This window comes from Anomaloglossus baeobatrachus, unplaced genomic scaffold, assembly GCF_048569485.1.
Source record: "Anomaloglossus baeobatrachus isolate aAnoBae1 unplaced genomic scaffold, aAnoBae1.hap1 Scaffold_139, whole genome shotgun sequence".
In the NCBI taxonomy this organism is placed as follows: Eukaryota; Metazoa; Chordata; class Amphibia; order Anura; family Aromobatidae; genus Anomaloglossus; species Anomaloglossus baeobatrachus.
Genome location: NW_027441909.1, coordinates 416439 through 435335, shown reverse-complemented (window position 1 = coordinate 435335; position 18897 = coordinate 416439). Strand labels below are relative to the sequence as shown.

Sequence of the window (18897 nt, the reverse complement as noted above, 5' to 3'; positions counted from 1 at the left end):
AAGGCGGAGGGAGTCTCGGTGTTACTAGTAGCTCCAGATTGGCCCAGGAGGGCCTGGTACTCGGAATGTGTACATTAACTAGGCGACACTCCCTGGCAGCTTCCCGAAAGCCCTCCTCGGCTCGCATTTATCATAGAACCTGGAGATCGTTTCTTTCGTGGTGCGAACAGCATGGAAATATTGTCCAATATCCTGACCTTTTTGCAGGTGTGACTTGATTCGGGCCTAGCCCTCAGTACCCTCAAGGGACAGGTCTCCGCCCTTTAGTTTTTTTCCCAGAAGCAGCTATCTGCTCGATTGCATATTCGTACCTTTCTTCAGGAGGGTATCCCATCTTTTTCCCCCTATCGTCAACCGCCTAATCCATGGGACCTTAATCTGGTTTTAGGAGTCCTCCAGCAATTGCCTTTTAAACCACTGCGAGAAATCTCGCTCTCTTCACTTTCCTGGAAAGTTGCGTTTTTAGTGGCTATCACATCAGTGAGGTGAGTTTCGGAATTGGCGGCCCTCTCCTGCCGGGCTCCCTACCTGGTTTTTCACCAGGACAAGGTTGTTCTCCGGCCCTCACCGTCCTTCCTCCCAAAGGTTGTTTCTCACTTTCATCTAATTCGTCCTGCCTTCATTCTGCCCTGCTCTGGTTGATTCATTTGAGAAGTCCCTGCATAATCTGGATCTTGTCAGACCACCGAGTATATCTCTCGGACCATGCCATTTCGTAAATCAGACTCACTCTTTGTACTTCCAGAGGGGCACAAGAAGGGTGCTTCAGCCTCAAAACCCACGATTGGACGTTGGATTAAATCAGCTATTCGAGAGGCGTACAGGGTCAAAGGCGTCAGCCTCCCGGTAAGGGTGAAGGCTCATTCCACCCGATTGCTGGGAGCTTCTTGGGCTGTTCGCCATCAAGCTTCGGCGGTTCAACTTTGCCAAGCCGCTATCTGGTCCAGCGTCCACACATTCAACAGGCTCTACAGAGTACATACGCAGGCGTGTACGGATGCTGCCCTGGGGGAGACAGGTTTTGTAGGCGGCCGTGACTCACCTCTGACTCAGAGGGACCCCTGTTTTCAGTTACTACCTTTATAGTTAATGGTCAGTTGGTTTATCTGACCTTACCAGTTGTTAATGGTTTTGTTCCCACCCAGGGACTGCTTTGGGACGTCCCATGGTCCTGTGTCCCCCAATAAGGCGAGAGAGAAAGGAAGATTTTTGTGTTCTCACCGTAAAATCTTTTTCTCTGAGCCTTCATTTGGGGACACAGCACCCGTTCTGTTTTGGATTAGAATTTTTCTCATTCCTTGCGTAATCTACAGCTACAGATCCTACTACTACTTTTACACTAAACTGGCTTAGTTCCCGGTCAGTCACAGGTTGTACACTGAGGAGGAGCTAACTTTTTTTTCTTTAGTTTGCCTAGTGTCAACCTCCTGGCAACAGTAGCATATACACCCATGGTCCTGTGTCCCCCAATGAAGTCTCAGAGAAAAAGATTTTACAGTGAGTACACAAAAATCTTCCTTTTCAGTTTATAGGAAGCACCTTACTATATATAGCACTCCAGTAATACACACACACCTCTGCTGCATACACACACACACCTCTGCTGCATACACACACACACCTCTGCTGCATACACACACACACCTCTGCTGCATAAACACACACCTCTGCTGCATAAACACACACACACCTCTGCTGTATACACACACACCTCTGCTGTATACACACACACACCTCTGCTGCATACACACACACCTCTGCTGCATATATACACACACACACACACACACACCTCTGCTGCATACACACACATACACACCTCTGCTGCATACACACACATACACACCTCTGCTGCATACACGCATACACACACACACACACACACACACCTCTGCTGCATACAGACACACACACACACACACACCTCTGCTGCATACAGACACACACACATACCTCTGATGCATACACACACATACACACCTCTGCTGCATACACACACACACACACACACACACACACACCTCTGCTGCATACACACACACACACACACACACACCTCTGCTGCATACAGACACACACACACACACACACCTCTGCTGCATACAGACACACACACACACCTCTGCTGCATACAGACACACACACATACCTCTGATGCATACACACACACCTCTGATGCATATACACACACACACACCTCTGATGCATATTCACACACACACCTCTGCTGCATATACACACACACACACACACACCTCTGCTGTATACACACACATACACACACCTCTGCTGAATACACACCTCTACTACATGCATCTTAAACTGATTTTTCTAATAAGTAATTTATTGCAAGGTATAAAGTCTTTTTATTCCCCATACTTTCCTGTTTCCGCGAGACTTACCACGTGACTGATATCCTTGTAAGATCCTTCACCTCCAGTGTGAATTTTTGTACTGTTTATTTATGTAACCTGCATGACAGTGAAGGTCCCATTTAACTTTAGTGGTGGTGAGGTTCAGCTGACCTGCACTTATCAGATAGATCACTGTCAAACAGGGGGATAATATGGAAGCATTTTCTGAGTCTGCAAGCTTTTTTTTATAGAAATAGTTTTAGCAAATTCTTCCTAGTGTTCCTTTTTTGTATTTATTTATTCTTCCTAAACAATGTTACTGTTTTGCCACATTCAAGTCTTTGAGGAAAATTTTTGACAAATGACTATTAGGGTATGTGAACACGATCAGGACCTGCTGCATCCTGGACGTGGCAGGTCCTGACCTGCGGGGCTGCGAGTTTCCTCCGCAGGAGACTGTAGCTGGTTGTGCTCACGATCAGGGTTTGGGGCGCTGCGGTCTCTCTCTTCTGTTTTCTCTGTGGAGAACGCTTGCGACTCCACAGCAAAAAAGTAACATGCTTGCGGCTTGGAGAGCTACACCGCAGGTCAGGTTACGCTATGGGCTGTACACACCGTGGGCATGAGATTCTTAGAAATCCCGTACACTGTACTTGTGCTGTACGTTGCAGTGTTTTGGTCGCAGCTGAAACATGCTGCATCCAAAACGCTGTGAACACTGATCGTAGACAAGCAGCTTAAGGGCATTCTGCAGTTTAAAAGCGTTATTTTTCATAGAATATTTTCTGAAATTGTTATTCCAATAGTGTATGTAAGCAATGAGTTATACTCCAGCAGTATCCAGCAATGCAAATAATTGGTGTGTGTGTATATGTGTGTGTGTAAGTACCCTTATTAAAACACAAAAACCCCCACTGTTACCAAGGTAGTAAAGGGTTAAATTACAATAAACACAATTTGCCAAAGCAACTAGAGGTACCCTAAATCAAACCATTAAAACTTAATGTTTAATCTATACTTAATTATAATAATGAGCTTGCTTACTATTCGCCCTGAGTACTATGTAATGATTGGACGATTCTGATATGACATCACTACCAAACCTTTAAAAAGGGTGGCGCGTTTCTTTCGGTTTAGCCCCCTGATAAAGCCAGACATGGTGAAACATTTTGGGGAAGCTAGTAGCTGAAACCTTTTAACAACCTGCTTAACAACCAATTTAGGGAGTCACCAGTAAGCAAATAGGAGTCACAGGTCCGCGGCCTGTTACCTCACATGAGAAATAAAGAGAAACACACGACCAAGTATCCAAATTGCAAAGTGATAATCTTTATTGACACAGGGGTAGGTGCGGGGCGGCACGAAACAAGTGAGGGCACGAACCATCAATCTCTGACCAAAATATATAGACAGTGTCAAGAAATATTATAAACTGACATATAGTCTAATCATTTGCACATGTATGTACAATCAATCGTAAATGTAAACCACAGAAAGGTTGGAAAAAGTGGGTATATAGCCACAAAGAACATAGAATTCAACCAGACAAAGATGTATCACTATAGGATATTCACATCATATCCATATGGGTCCCTGGAACCAATTGTACATATATGATATCCATCATAAATATGAAGATAGCAAAAAATGGTAAATAAGTGGATATATAACCACACAAGTCAAACAGGCAAGAGTGTGACACTGTAGGACGGAAGAGAAAATTCATTCACATCCTATCTATGAAAGTCCCTGATCAAGGCTAAACTATAGCTTAAAAAATTAAGGTTGGACACTGCCATACCAGAACTGCGTGTAAACTTACATCCAGAGTCAGGGAAACAATTCAAAGTTTTCAAAGTTTTGTGTAGATGGAATCAACCAGTGGCACACTATACCTGGGAGACTAGGGGAGGTCAGAGAGAGGCGTCCGTGTCCTTCCCGACGGCCGTTTCGGCGGTGAAGCCTTCGTCAGGGAGCGTGGACAAGTGAGGGGAAGTGTGGGTTTAAAAAGGAACGTCAACCAATCAGCGCCGGTTGACGTGTCAGTGACGCAAATGGTATCCAAGGTAGCGCGGGACGCATAGCGCCTGACCGCGCCGCCACCCGTCTGACAGTTCCGGTCACATGACCGCCACGTGTGCGCATCACGTGGCCACCATGCGAGCGGACGTCACACAGGGAAGAGGCGGCGCGGCGGCGCGATGACCTCCACCGCTCCCGGACGCATGCGCACCAGCACTCAATCGAGCATGAGATAGGAATGTCAGTAAGATCCCTCTTCCAGCAATGTTTTAAAATACCTAGTCACTATTATAATTAAGTATAGATTAAACGTTAAGTTTTAATAGTTTGATTTAGGGTACCTCTAGTTGTAATACCCTTATTGGCTTAGCATTGCAAGTAGTGTCTCTAATTAAGACTGACAATTTGGGTCAGTGTGTGTATATGTGTATGTAAATATACAGCTCTAGCAAAACAATTAAGAGACCACTGCAAAAATTCAGTTTTTCAGATTTTTCTCATTATAGGTATATTTTTGAGTAAAATGTAAATTGTTCTTTTATTCTATAAGCTACTCACAACATGTCTCCGAATTTCCAAGCAATAACTTTTATATTTATTTTCTGAAAATGAGAAATAATCAAAATAACAAAAAATGCATTGCTTTTCAGACATCAAATAATGCAAAGAAAACAAGTTTATAATCATTTAGAAACAACAATACTAATGTTTTAATTCAGGAAGAGTTCAGAAATTAATATTTCTTTATCGTTCCTTTGGGAGACCCAGACCATGGGTGTTTAGCTTCTGCCTCCGGAGGACACACAAAGTACTACACTTAAAAGTGTAGCTCCTCCCTCTGAACTTATACACCCCCTGGTAGCCAGTCCTAGCCAGTTTATTGCTTTGTGTCAGGAGGCATACATCCACACATGCATTCTCATCTGATTTGTTTGACTTTTGGAAAGAGTTTGAAGAAAAGCGGGTCCATGTTTGGACTCCCGGCATGTCCCTTCTCACCCCACTGTTTCGGCGGTGTTGTTAAGGTTGATTTACAAGGCTGCAGCCTTACATGCCGCGCTCCTTCACCATCCCTTCTGGGCTCTGGCTTGAAGTGGGAGCCAGCACGGTCTCCATGCCTGGCAGGAGTCCGGTCTCCATCCACAGCCCCTTGAGGATTCTGTTGGACCGGAGCACTCATCCCCAGGGACATGGCCCTGCGTCTCAGCAGCTAAGTACCTGAGACGTTTATGTTGGGGGTCCCGGTTCTTTATTGTAAGGGGAGAGTATGCTGTATGTGATTGTTTTAACTTTTCCGGCGGATTCTCTAGCTTTTGCCTGAGAACCGCGCCGATGTTGCCTGCTTGTCGGCCTCGCCGCTTAAATTTAGGCCCCGGCTTCGCCGGAGGCCTAGTTTCATTTTCCTGCCCTCGCATGTCACTCATGCAGAGGGACAGGTTTGGCTCCTCCCGGCGGCCGTTCTACACAGGGGAGGGACACTCCCCACTGCTGGGGCGTCCCTCCTTCCCTGCAGGTCTCTATAGCCCTCCAGTTCCCGCTCTTTTATAGGAACGCCCCCTAGTCATTTCTCAGGCAGAGTTCACTCTGCTCTGGGACATCCTGCATTCTGCATCTCTGCTGAGGTGCTGCGACTGGGGGACCGGGCTTCGGGATCTGGAGGGCACAAAACACCGCGCTCAGCGGTCTGGTAAGCCACAGCCGGTCTCCGGTTGTGGACCTCTGTATACCAGCAGCATGTCTCACACAAGGAGCAAGGCCCAGTGGTCTCTCAGGCTGCTGCTGCACCTGTGATTGAACCCCCGGCCTGAGTAGAGTCCTTTTCTAGGTCCATATCCCAGTCATTTGCTGAGTCCATGTAACTTTTGTCCAGGACTTTGATGAATATGCATTAGCCCCCCTCACAGGGTGCCTCTAATACTCTTGACAGAGGACTCCTATCCTCTGACCTCCGTCCATCAGAGCTCACGGAGGATTCATCATCTGATCCCAGACCCCGTCCTTCTAAAAGAAGGCGCAGGGTTTCCTCCCCCTCCCCATCCCACGGCTCTGTCTCAAGAGCTGACTCTCAAGATGAGGAGGATGCCCTCACTGGGGGCTCGGAGGCTATGTATCCCATCGATTTCTCTGAGGGTGACTCAGATCTTAGTGATTTGATTGCTTCTATTAATTCTGTGCTGGATCTCAATCCGCCAGTGTCAGAGGAGCAACTCTCTTTGGCAGAAAAACATCAGTTTACCTCGCCTAAGAGAGTGAAGAGTGTGTTCTTTAACAACTTCAGTTTTCAGACCGCTGTGACCAAACCCAGGGCCTGCCCTGACAAACGCTTTCCAAAGCTTGGTTCTGATGACCGGTTTCCATTTCCACCTGAGGTGGTCAAGGAGTGGTCTCACTCCCCAAAGGTAGACCCTCCGGTGTCTAGGCTATCAGCCCGGACCGTTGTGTCGGTGGCTGACGGCACCTCACTTAAGGATTCCACTGATCGTCAGATTGACCTTCTGGCCAAATCTGTGTATGAAGCTGCGGGGGCCGCGTTTTCCCCGTCTTTTGCAGCAGTGTGGGCTCTCAAAGCCATCTCTGCTTCTCTAGAGGAGATGCATTCCCTCACCAAGGAATCTATGCCTGAGATGGTTACCTTAACTGCTCAGGCTTCAGCCTTTTCATCTTATGCCATGTCTGCCATGCTAGAGGCTGCTCACCGCACTGTGGTGGCTTCAGCTAATTTTCTTGTTATCCGCAGGATTTTGTGGCTTCGAGAGTGGAAGGCAGATGCTTCTTCCAAGAAGTTTCTTGCTGGGCTCCCTTTTGCTGGTTCACGGCTGTTTGGTGAACAGCTGGATGAAATCATTAAAGAAGCTACTGGCGGGAAGAGTACTTCCATGCCACAAACCAAGACCAGGAAACCCGCCCAGGGTAGGAATCAATCGAGGTTTCGTTCCTTTCGTTCCTCCAACTGGTCATTCTCTAAGCCTTCCGCCTCGTCCGCTAACTCAGCCAAGGATCAGAAATCCAACTGGCGCCCAAAAGCGCGTCCGCAGAAGACCGCAGGAGGTTCTGCCACTAAGGCAGCTTCCTCATGACTCTCTGCCCGCTCCAGCCACGTCCTTAGTTGGTGGCAGGCTCTCCCACTTTGGCGACGCTTGGTTAAAGCAAGTCTCCGATCAGTGGGTGAGAGACATCATATCTCACGGCTACAGGATAGAATTCTCTTCCAGCCCTCCAAACAGATTTTTTTTCTCTCAACTCCCCCCCTGCTCCAAGGCCGCCGCCTTCTCGCAGGCCGTGGCGTCCTTGCAGGCAAACGGAGTGATTGTCCCAGTTCCCGCTCAGGAACGGTTCAGAAGTTTTTACTCAAATCTCTTCCTAGTTCCAAAAAAGGACGGTACCTTCCGGCCCATCCTGGATCTCAAGCTTCTCAACAAGCATGTCCGGGTGCGGCATTTTCGCATGGAGTCTCTGCGATCAGTCATTGCCTCTATGACCCAAGGGGAGTTCCTGGCGTCCATCGACATCAGAGATGCCTATCTACATGTGCCAATCGCAGTGTCACATCAGCGTTGGTTACGTTTTGCGATAGGAGAGGATCATTTCCAATTCGTGGCTCTCCCCTTCGGGTTAGCCACGGCCCCTCGGGTATTCACCAAGGTCATGGCGGCAGCGATTGCGGTCCTGCACCTCCAGGGGTTAGCAGTGCTTCCTTATCTGGACGACCTTCTGGTCAAGGGTACATCCAGCGCAGACTGTCAGCGGAGTGTTTCGCTCACTCTCGCCACCCTAGCCCAATTCGGGTGGATTGTCAATCTTCCCAAATCCACTCTGACTCCGACCCAGAGTCTCACGTACCTAGGGATGCAGTTCGAGACTTTGCCGGCACTTGTGAAGTTTCCCTTAATCAAACAGCAGTCTCTCCGGCTAGTGGTGCGCTCTCTCCTGAGGCCCCGCCGTTATTCCCTCAGGCGCCTGATGCAGGTGCTGGGTCAAATGGTGGCTTCCATGGAGGCGGTTCCCTTTGCCCAGTTCCATCTGCGTCCTCTGCAGCTGGACATTCTCCGCTGTTGGGACAAGTGGCCTTCCTCCTTACAGAGGTTAGTGGCTCTGTCGCCACGGACCAGGAGCTCTCTTCAGTGGTGGCTTCGACCCCTCTCCCTGTCCCAAGGGCGCTCCTTCCTGACTCCGTCCTGGGTGATTCTCACCACGGATGCCAGCCTATCCGGCTGGGGAGCGGTACATCTCCACCACAGAGCACAGGGCACTTGGACTCCGTCCGAGTCAGCCCTTTCAATCAATGTGCTGGAAACCAGAGCTGTGCTTCTAGCTCTCCTAGCCTTTCACCACCTGTTGGCGGGCAGGCACATTCGAGTCCAGTCAGACAACGCGACAGCGGTTGCCTACATCAATCACCAAGGCGGGATACGCAGCCGCCTGGCAATGTTGGAGGTCCAACGCATTCTTCAATGGGCGGAGGACTCCAAGTCCACCATATCCGCAGTCCACATCCCTGGCGTAGAAAACTGGGAGGCAGATTATCTCAGCCGTCAATCCGTGGACGGTGGCGAGTGGTCCCTGCACCCGGTAGTGTTTGTCAATCTGCCGCAAGTGGGGCACTCCGGACGTGGACCTAATGGCATCCCGTCACAACAAGGTTCCGGTTTACGTGGCTCGCTCCCACGATCCTCAGGCCTTCGCCGCGGACGCTCTGGTTCAAGACTGGTCCCAGTTTCGTCTGTCCTGCGTGTTTCCCCCTCTAGCTCTCTTGCCCAGAGTCCTGCGCAAGATCAGAATGGAGGGCCGTCGAGTCATCCTCATTGCACCGGACTGGCCCAGGCGAGCTTGGTATCCGGACCTGCTCCAACTGTCCGTGGAGATGCCGGCACTCAAATTGACGGCGTGGCTCTTGAGTCCTGGATTTTGACGGCTTCTGGTATTCCTCCTGAAGTCATCTCCACTATGACTCGGGCCCGTAAGTCTTCCTCCGTCAAGATCTATCACAGGACTTGGAAAATTTTCCTGTCCTGGTGTCGCTCTTCAGTCCATTCTCCTTGGCCATTCTCGTTGCCGACCCTTCTGTCTTTTTTTTACAGTCCGGTCTGCAGCTAGGACTGTCCCTCAACTCTCTCAAGGGACAAGTCTCAGCTCTATCAGTGCTGTTCCAGCGGCGTCTCGCCCGGCTGGCTCAGGTCCGCACCTTCATGCAAGGTGCGTCTCACATCATTCCGCCTTATCGGCGGTCCTTGGATCCCTGGGACCTTAACTTGGTCCTCACGGTATTGCAGAAACCCCCTTTCGAGCCCCTTAGGGAGGTTTCTTTGTATCGTCTTTCTCAAAAGGGTGGCCTTTCTAGTTGCCATAACTTCTCTCAGGAGAGTCTCTGATTTGGCTGCGCTCTCCTCGGAGTCGCCTTTTTTGGTTTTTCATTCCAGAGGTTTTCAATGGGGTTCAGGTCTGGAGATTGGGCTGGCCATGACAGGGTTTTAATGTGGTGCTCCTTCATCCACACATTGATTGACCTAGCTGTGTGGCATGGCAAATTGTCCTGCTGAAAAAACAGTCCTCAGAGTTGGGGAACATCGGCTGAGCAGAAGGAAGCAACTGTTTTTACAGGGTAACCTTGTATGCGGCTTGATTCATACGTCCTTCGCAAAGTTTATTCTAACCAATTGGAGCATAGAGTCCTGGAGTAAGGTAATCTTCTTTGATGAGTCTAGTTTTCAGCTTTGCCCAACACCTGGTAGTCTAATGGTTAGACGGAGACCTGGAGAGGCGTACAAGCCACAGTGTCTTGAACCCACTGTGGAGTTTAGTGGAGGATCAGAGATGATCTGGGAATGCTTCAGCAAGGCTGGGATTGGGCAGCATAAACTTTGCGAAGGACGTGTGAATTAAGCCGCACCAAGATTATCCTGGAAAACCAGTTGCTTCTTTCTGCTCAGGCAATGTTCCCCAACACTGAGGACTGTTTTTTCCAGCAGGACAATGCACCATGCCACACAGCTAGGTCAGTCAATGTGAGGATGAAGGAACACCACATCAAAACCCTTTCATGGCCAGCCAAATCTCCAGACCTGAACCCCATTGAAAACCTCTGGAATGTAATCAAGAGGAAGATGGATAGTCACAATCCATCAAACAAAGAAAAACTGCATACATTTTTCACCAGGAGTGGCATAATGTCACCCAAAAGCAGTGTGGAAGACAGGTGGAAAGCATGCCAAGACGCATGAAAGCTGTGATTAAAAAAATCAGTTATTCCACAAAATATTGGTTTCTGAACTCTTCCTGAGTTAAAACATTAGTATTGTTGTTTCTAAATGATTATGATCTTGTTTTCTTTGCATTATTTGAGGTCTGAAAGCAATGCATTGTTTTATTATTTTGACCACTTCTCATTTTCAGAAAATAAATACAAAATTTATTGTTTGGAAATTCGGAGCCGTTGTCAGTAGTTTATAGAATAACAGAGCAATTTACATTTTACTCAAAAATATACCTATAAAGAGAAATATCAGAAAAACTGACAATTTTGCAGTGGTCTCTTTAATTTTTGACAGATCTGTGTATGTATGTATGTATGTATGTATATATTATTACACACACATCTCAGGACCAAATATCCGGAACAGAGAGGCACATGAGCAAACATTAACCCCTTAACGACCCATGATGTACTGGGTACGTCATGGATCGTGTGCCGGTAAGTCCCGCCCCCTGCCGCCGGCAGGCGGCGGTGATCCGCGCACATATCAGCTGTTATCAACAGCTGACATGTGTGCCTGCTAGCCGCGGGTGGAATCGATTCCACCCGCGGCCATTAACCCCTTATATTTCGCTGCCAAAATCTGGCAGCGATATGTATATGGGCGCCGCCATGACAGTCACTTACCCCGCCCCCACCGGAAGTCACATGATCACGTGACTTTCGGCGGTTGCCATGGTAGCACAGGGTCATGTGATGACGCCTGTAGCTAACATGACTCACTTCCCCTCAATGCCGTAATACAGCCGGCATTGAAAGTGAAGCAGCAAATCTGCAGTTCTCAGCTCTGTAGCTGAGATCTGCAGATAGTGCAGAGCGATCGGATTGCTGATCACTATAGCCCCCTAGAGGGACTAGTAAAATTAAAAAAAAAAGTTTTAAAAAATTAAAAAAAAAAATAAACCTAAAGGTTCAATTCACCCCCCTTTCAGCCCATTGAAAATTAAAGAGTTAAAAAAATAAAAAATACACACATATTTGGTATCGCCACATTCAGAAATGCCCGATCTATCAAAATATAAAATCAATGAATCTGATCAGTAAACGCCAAAATTACGGTTTTTGGTCGCCGCAAATTTTGCGCAAAATGCAATAACAGGCGATCAAAACGTAGCATCTGCACAAAAATGATACCGTTAAAAACGTCAGGTCGAGACAGAAAAAATAAGCCATCACTGAACTTCAGATCCTGAAAAATGAGAACGCTACGGGTTTTGGAAAATGGCGCAAAACGTGCGCCATGTTTTTTGGACAAGCTTGTGAATTTTCTTTAACCCCTTAGATACAAGTAAACCTATACATGTTTGGTGTCTACAAACTCGCACCGACCTCAGGCATCACATAGATACCTCGGTTTTACCATATAGTGAACACAGTGAATAAAATATCCCAAAAACTATTGTACGATCAAACTTTTTTTGCAATTTTTCCGCACTTGGAATTTTTTTTGCCATTTTCCAGTACACTATATGGTAAAACTTATGGTTTCATTTAAAAGTACAACTCGTCCCGCAAAAAACAAGCCCTCATATGGCAAGATTGATGGAAAAATAAAAAAGTTACGCCTCTCGGAAGAAGGGGAGCAAAAAACAAAAACGCAAAAACGGAAAGTGCCCGGGGGCTGAAGGGGTTAAACAGTGCCAGATTCAGGAGATCAACGGCATTTACACCAGGTAAAAAAAAATAAATAGATCTAGATTTTTATTTTATTTTTTTACACCTGTTGTAAATGCCGTTGCTCTCCTGAGTCTGGCATTGTTTAATTTTCGCTCCTGCGCCTTTCTGTTCCTGATATTTGGTCTCTGTTTGCCCGCTTAGCCAACTGGGCATGGTCATCTTAAGATTGCCATACAGAAGAGATGACCACTCCCATTTGGCTAACTAGAATTGATTTACATACAGGGAAGAAGGGACTATATATCTGGGGAGGTCAGATGCAGTTGCAAAATATAAACATCGCCATATTAAGGAGAACAGCGGCATTTACACCAGGTTAAAAAAAATTTTTATGGCAACTATTTCGGTCCTATTTAACGTCCGATCGTATTACAGTGAATGTATTCAAAGTTAGTTCTAATTAATTGAATATTTGTCATGCTCAAATAAATAATTCTCATCATTTTCCTGTGTTCCTTTAAGTGAGTCATCTATAGTTGCTGATCAGCTGCTTGCAGATGTCGTACTGAATCTTTCAAGAAATGTCGCAGAAGAAGAAATAAAGGCAGAGATTGGAAGAGTGAAAGAGGAAAAACGAAGGAAGGCAGAAGAAGAAAGGTAAGATGCGGCATTTTCACATCCTTTGTACTTTATTTTAGCATGTTAGTTATGATAATATCCTTTTTTATTATTATTATTATTTCTTGAATTTTACAACAGGAGGATTCAAGAAAGAGAGCGACTTCTTTCTCTGGAGGCCCAATCTCAATGTGTTAACTGCTCCAGTGGCCCTGGTGCCGGGTGGCATGCTGGGTAATAAGGGGTTAAGACCAAGTTTGTTTTACCAGCTAGTATTAAGCCAGAGAGTCTTAATGTCAAGTCAAGTTTGACCCGGCCATTAAGAATCTCCAATAAAGGATTAAAAAAAAACAAAAAACAAGACACAGAAGAAAAATACTTTATTAGAAATAAATACACAGACACACTTAGAGACTCCCTCTTACCCCTCCACGATCCTGGTCTTTTGTCTTCTTCAACCAATCTAGCTCTGCGATATCACACAGCACAGGGGAGGAAGAACGCTACTCTTCTCCGTGCTGTCTAATCACTCAATGGTTGAGCAGAGGCTGCGGTTCGGTAAGCGGTGACATCACCGCTGCCACCGTTGCCATAGTAACCTGACGGGCGGGTTACTATAGCAATGGTGATCTCCGATCACCTGATTCCCGGCGCTGCTATTCATCGGCGTGTGGCAGCTAATCCCTGCATGTGGGCTGACTCTGTAAAGAGCGCCGACATGCAGGGACGAGGAGCATGTGCCCGAACATCTCGCCAGTACACAGCGATCGCCGAGTATACCGAGATGCTCGGGCAAGCACTGCGTACTGGCGAGATGCACTGACAGGCCAATGAGCAATGATCGTACTCGGAAGGAGAAGCAGCGGGAGACAGTCTGCAGGACGCATTGCGGGACCTGTAAGTATAATGACAATGTTTATTATTAACTGTATTCCTATTTTATAGCCCCCCCCGCCCCATCCCATAACTGTAAAGTCAAAGATCAGTGATTGGGACGCAAGATCGTGTTATCTTGATCCTGATCATGATCTTTACAAAATGATCGGCCGTGTCTCCCCAATCCCGACCATCAGGGGGATCGCCCATCCCTACTTTTAACATTTCTATTAAAATTGCCACAGAGAGGTAATCTAACATGTGTTAAAGGGAATCGGTCACCAGGTTTTTGCCACCTAATCCGAGAGCAGCATAATGTAGAGATAGAGATCCTGATTCCAGCGATGTGTCACTTACTGGGCTGCTTAGTGTAGTTTTGATAAAATCACTGATTAATCAGCAGTAGATTATCATTACAGGACTACTTGGCGTGCTGCAGGTAGTCCAGCATATTCATGAGCTCTGTATAACTGCTAGATCGGCAGCAGATAAAAAAAGAGAATTTTGTTTACTTACCGTAAATTCTTTTTCTTATAGTTCCGTATTGGGAGACCCAGACCATGGGTGTTTAGCTTCTGCCTCCGGAGGACACACAAAGTACTACACTCAAAAATGTAGCTCCTCCCTCTGAGCTTATACACCCCCTGGAGAACCAGATCTAGCCAGTTTAGTGCAAAAGCTGAAGGAGAATAACCACCCACAAGTAAAAACAGAGCAAGAACCGGAACAACCGGATACTCTGTCCATGACAACAGCCGGTGATAACACGCGGAACAAGAAACTGCCAACAGGCAACAGGGAGGGTGCTGGGTCTCCCAATACGGAACTATAAGAAAAAGAATTTACGGTAAGTAAACAAAATTCTCTTTTTCTTTATCGTTCCTATGGGAGACCCAGACAATGGGACGTCTCAAAGCAGTCCATGGGTGGGAATAAACAGAAAAACTAAGAAGTAGGCGGAGCCTAACTTCACAAATGGGCGACAGCCGCCTGAAGGATGCGTCTGCCCAAGCTCGCATCTGCCGAAGCATGAGCATGCACTTGGTAGTGCTTTGAAAAGGTATGCAGGCTAGTCCAAGTGGCAGCCTGACAGACTTGCTGAGCCGTAGCCTGGTGCCTGAAAGCCCAAGAGGCACCGACAGCTCTGGTCGAGTGTGCCTTGATCCCCGGCGGGGGAGGCACCTGAGAACACTGGTAGACATCCGAAATGGTCGACCTAATCCAACGGGCTAAGGTCGGCTTAGAAGCAGAGAGGCCCTTACGCCGACCGGTGGTTAGCACAAAAAGAGAGGTGCACCGCCTAAGAGCAGCGGTGCGAGACACACAGATCCGGAGAGCACGCACCAGATCCAGAGTATGCAACGCTTTTTCAAAGCGATGAACAGGAGCCGGACAAAAGGAAGGTAGTGTAATGTCCTGGTTAAGGTGGAAAGGAGAAACCACCTTAGGAAGAAAGTCCGGAGTCGGACGGAGAACCACCTTGTCTTGATGAAAAACCAAAAGAGGTGACTCCGAAGAGAGCGCAGCCAAATCAGAGACTCTCCTGAGGGAAGTTATGGCCACTAGAAAGACCACTTTCTGTGAAAGACGAAACAAAGAAACCTCCCTAAGAGGCTCAAAGAGGGGTTTCTGCAAAACCGTGAGAACCAAATTGAGGTCCCAGGGATCCAAGGGCCGCCGGTAAGGCGGAATGATGTGAGACGCGCCCTGCAAGAAGGTGCGGACCTGAGCCAGCCGGGCGATACGCCGCTGGAACAGCACTGACAGAGCCGAGACTTGTCCCTTGAGGGAGTTGAGGTACAGTCCAAGCTGCAGACCGGACTGTAGAAGGACAGAAGGGTCGGCAAGGAAAAAGGCCAAGGAGGATGGCCGGAAGAGCGACACCAGGACAGGAAAATTTTCCAAGTCCTGTGATAGATCTTGGCAGAGGAAGACTTACGGGCCCGAGTCATAGTGGAGATGACTTCAGGGGGGATACCGGAAGCCGTCAAGATCCAGGACTCAAGAGCCACGCCGTCAATCTGAGAGCCGCAGAATTCTGGCGGAAAAACGGACCTTGTGAGAGAAGGTCTGGACGGTCCGGAAGATGCCACGGCACCTCTACGGACAGAAGGAGCAGGTCTGGATACCAAGCTCGCCTGGGCCAGTCCGGAGCAATGAGGATGACTCGACGGCCCTCCATTCTGATCTTGCGCAGAACTCTGGGCAGGAGAGCTAGAGGGGGAAACGCGTAGGACAGACGAAACTGGGACCAGTCCTGAACCAGAGCGTCCGCGGCGAATGCCTGAGGATCGTGGGAGCGAGCCACGTAAACCGGAACCTTGTTGTTGTGACGGGATGCCATTAGGTCCACGTCCGGAGTGCCCCACTTGCGACAGATTGACTGAAACACTGCCGGATGCAGGGACCACTCCCCACTGTCCACGGTTTGACGGCTGAGATAATCTGCCTGCCAGTTTTCCACGCCTGGGATGTGGACTGCGGATATGGTGGACTTGGAGTCCTCCGTCCATTGAAGGATGCGTTGTACCTCCAACATTGCAAGGCGGCTGCGTGTCCCGCCTTGGTGATTGATGTAGGCAACCGCTGTCGCGTTGTCTGACTGGACTCGGATGTGCTTGCCCGCCAATAGCTGGTGAAAAGCTAGGAGAGCCAGAAGCACGGCTCTGGTTTCCAGCACATTGATCGAGAGGGCTGACTCGGACGGAGTCCAAGTGCCCTGTGCTCGGTGGTGGAGACATACCGCTCCCCAGCCGGATAGACTGGCAACCGTGGTGAGGATCACCCAGGACGGGGCCAGGAAGGAGCGTCCCTGAGACAGAGAGAGGGGCCGAAGCCACCACTGAAGAGAGCTCCTGGTCTGTGGCGACAGAGCCACTAACCTGTGCAAGGAGGAAGGCCGCTTGTCCCAACAGCGGAGAATGTCCAGCTGCAGTGGACGCAGATGGAACTGGGCAAAGGGAACAGCCTCCATTGACGCGACCATCTGACCCAGCACCTGCATCAGGTGCCTGATGGAATAACGGCGGGGCCTCAGCAGAGAGCGCACCGCCAGTTGGAGGGACTGCTGTTTGATTAAGGGCAACCTCACAAGTGACGGCAGAGTCTCGAACTGCATCCCTAGGTACGTGAGCCTCTGGGTCGGAGTCAGAGTGGATTTGGGCAGATTGACAAGCCACCCGAATTGGGCTAGAGTGGCAAGAGTGAGCGAGACACTCCGCTGACAGTCTGCGCTGGATGAAGCCTTGACTAGGTCGTCCAGGTAAGGAATCACTGCCAACCCCTGGAGGTGCAGAACCGCAACCACTGCTGCGATGACCTTGGTGAATACCCGAGGGGCCGTGGCTAACCCGAAGGGAAGAGCCACGAATTGGAAATGTTCCTCTCCGATTGCAAAACGTAGCCAACGCTGGTGTGACACTGCAATTGGCACATGGAGATAGGCATCTCTGATGTCGATGGATGCCAGGAAATCTCCTTGGGTCATTGAGGCAATGACTGACCGCAGAGACTCCATGCGAAAATGCCGCACCCGAACATGCTTGTTGAGAAGCTTGAGATCCAAGATGGGCCGGATGGAACCGTCCTTTTTGGGGACTAGGAAGTGATTTGAGTAGAAACCTCTGAACCGTTCCCGGGCGGGAACCGGTACAATTACTCCGTTGGCCTGCAAGGATGCCACGGCCTGAGAGAAGGCGGCGGCCTTGGAGCAGGGGGGAGTTGACAGAAAAAAATCTGTCTGGCGGGTTGGAAGAGAATTCTATCCTGTAGCCGTGGGAGATGATATCCCGCACCCACTGATCGGAGACGTGTTGAAACCACGTGTCGCCAAAGTGGGAGAGCCTGCCACCGACTAAGGACGTTACTGGCGCGGACAGATAGTCAAGAGGAGGCTGCCTTAGTGGCAGCAGCTCCTGCAGTCTTCTGTGGACGCGCTTTTGTGCGCCAGCTGGATTTTTGGTCCTTGGCTGAGTTAGTGGACGAGGCCGAGGGCTTAGAGGACGACCAGTTGGAGGAACGAAAGGAACGAAACCTCGACTGATTCCTACCCTGGACAGGTTTCCTGGTTTTGGTTTGTGGCATGGAAGTACTCTTCCCGCCAGTAGCTTCCTTAATAATTTCATCCAGCTGTTCACCGAACAGCCTGGACCCAGCAAAAGGGAGTCCAGCAAGGTACTTCTTTGAAGAAGCATCTGCCTTCCACTCTCGAAGCCACAAGATCCTGCGGATAGCGAGGGAATTAGCCGAAGCCACCGCAGTGCGGTGAGAAGCCTCCAGCATGGCAGACATGGCATAGGATGAAAAAGCTGAAGCTTGGGAAGTTAAGGTAACCATTTCGGGCATAGATTCCCTGGCGAGGGAATGCATCTCCTCCAGAGAAACAGAGATGGCTTTGAGAGCCCACACTGCTGCAAAAGTTGGGGAGAACGAGGTCCCTGCCGCCTCATATACAGATTTGGCCAGAAGGTCAACGAATCCTTAAGAGAGGTGCCATCAGCCACTGATACAACGGTCCGGGCTGAGAGTCTAGACACCGGGGGGTCTACCTTTGGTGAATGAGCCCACTCCTTGACCACCTCAGGTGGAAAGGGAAAACGGTCAACAGAACCACGCTTTGGAAAGCGTTTGTCAGGACAGGCTCTGGGCTTGGTCACAGCGGCCTGAAAACTGGAGTGGTTAAAGAACACACTCTTTGTCCTCTTAGGCGAGGTAAACTGGTGCTTTTCTGCCAGAGAGGGTTGCTCCTCTGATACTGGCGGATTGAGATCCAGTACAGAATTAATGGACGCAATCAAATCACTAACATCTGAGTCACTTTCGGACAGATCAATGGGGCACATGGAATTAGCCTCCGAGCCCCCTGTAAAGGCATCCTCCTCGTCCTGCGAGTCAGCTTCTGAAACAGAGCCGCGGGACGAGGAAGGAGAGGGAGCCCTGCGTCTCCTCTTAGGAGGACGGGGTCTGGGACCAGATGATGAATCCTCTGTGAGCTCCGCTGAGAGAGCCCTAGCAGAAGAGGCACCCTGTGAAGGGGGCTGATGCATGTTCAGCAAAGTCCTGGACAGCTGTCCCATGGAGTCGGCAAAAGACTGGGAGATAGACCTAGATAAGGATTCTACCCAAGCCGGGGGTTCAGCCACAGGAGCCGGAGCAGCCGGA

At 48.9% G+C, this 18897-nt stretch overlaps 1 protein-coding gene across 2 annotated transcripts in view; it reads left to right on the top strand.

The window, feature by feature from the left end:
• The window catches only part of LOC142260620 (germinal-center associated nuclear protein-like), a 107526-nt gene that overhangs the window by 63947 nt on the left and 24682 nt on the right, over window positions 1-18897 (top strand). Inside the window, exons 10-11 of one of the 2 annotated variants that reach the window (XM_075332011.1) lie at window positions 12766-12900; window positions 13003-13095. In XM_075332011.1, the coding sequence (XP_075188126.1) occupies window positions 12766-12900; window positions 13003-13095 (228 nt within the window). The remainder of the gene's footprint in view (window positions 1-12765; window positions 12901-13002; window positions 13096-18897) is intronic. The other variant, XM_075332012.1, reaches the window with a different exon arrangement.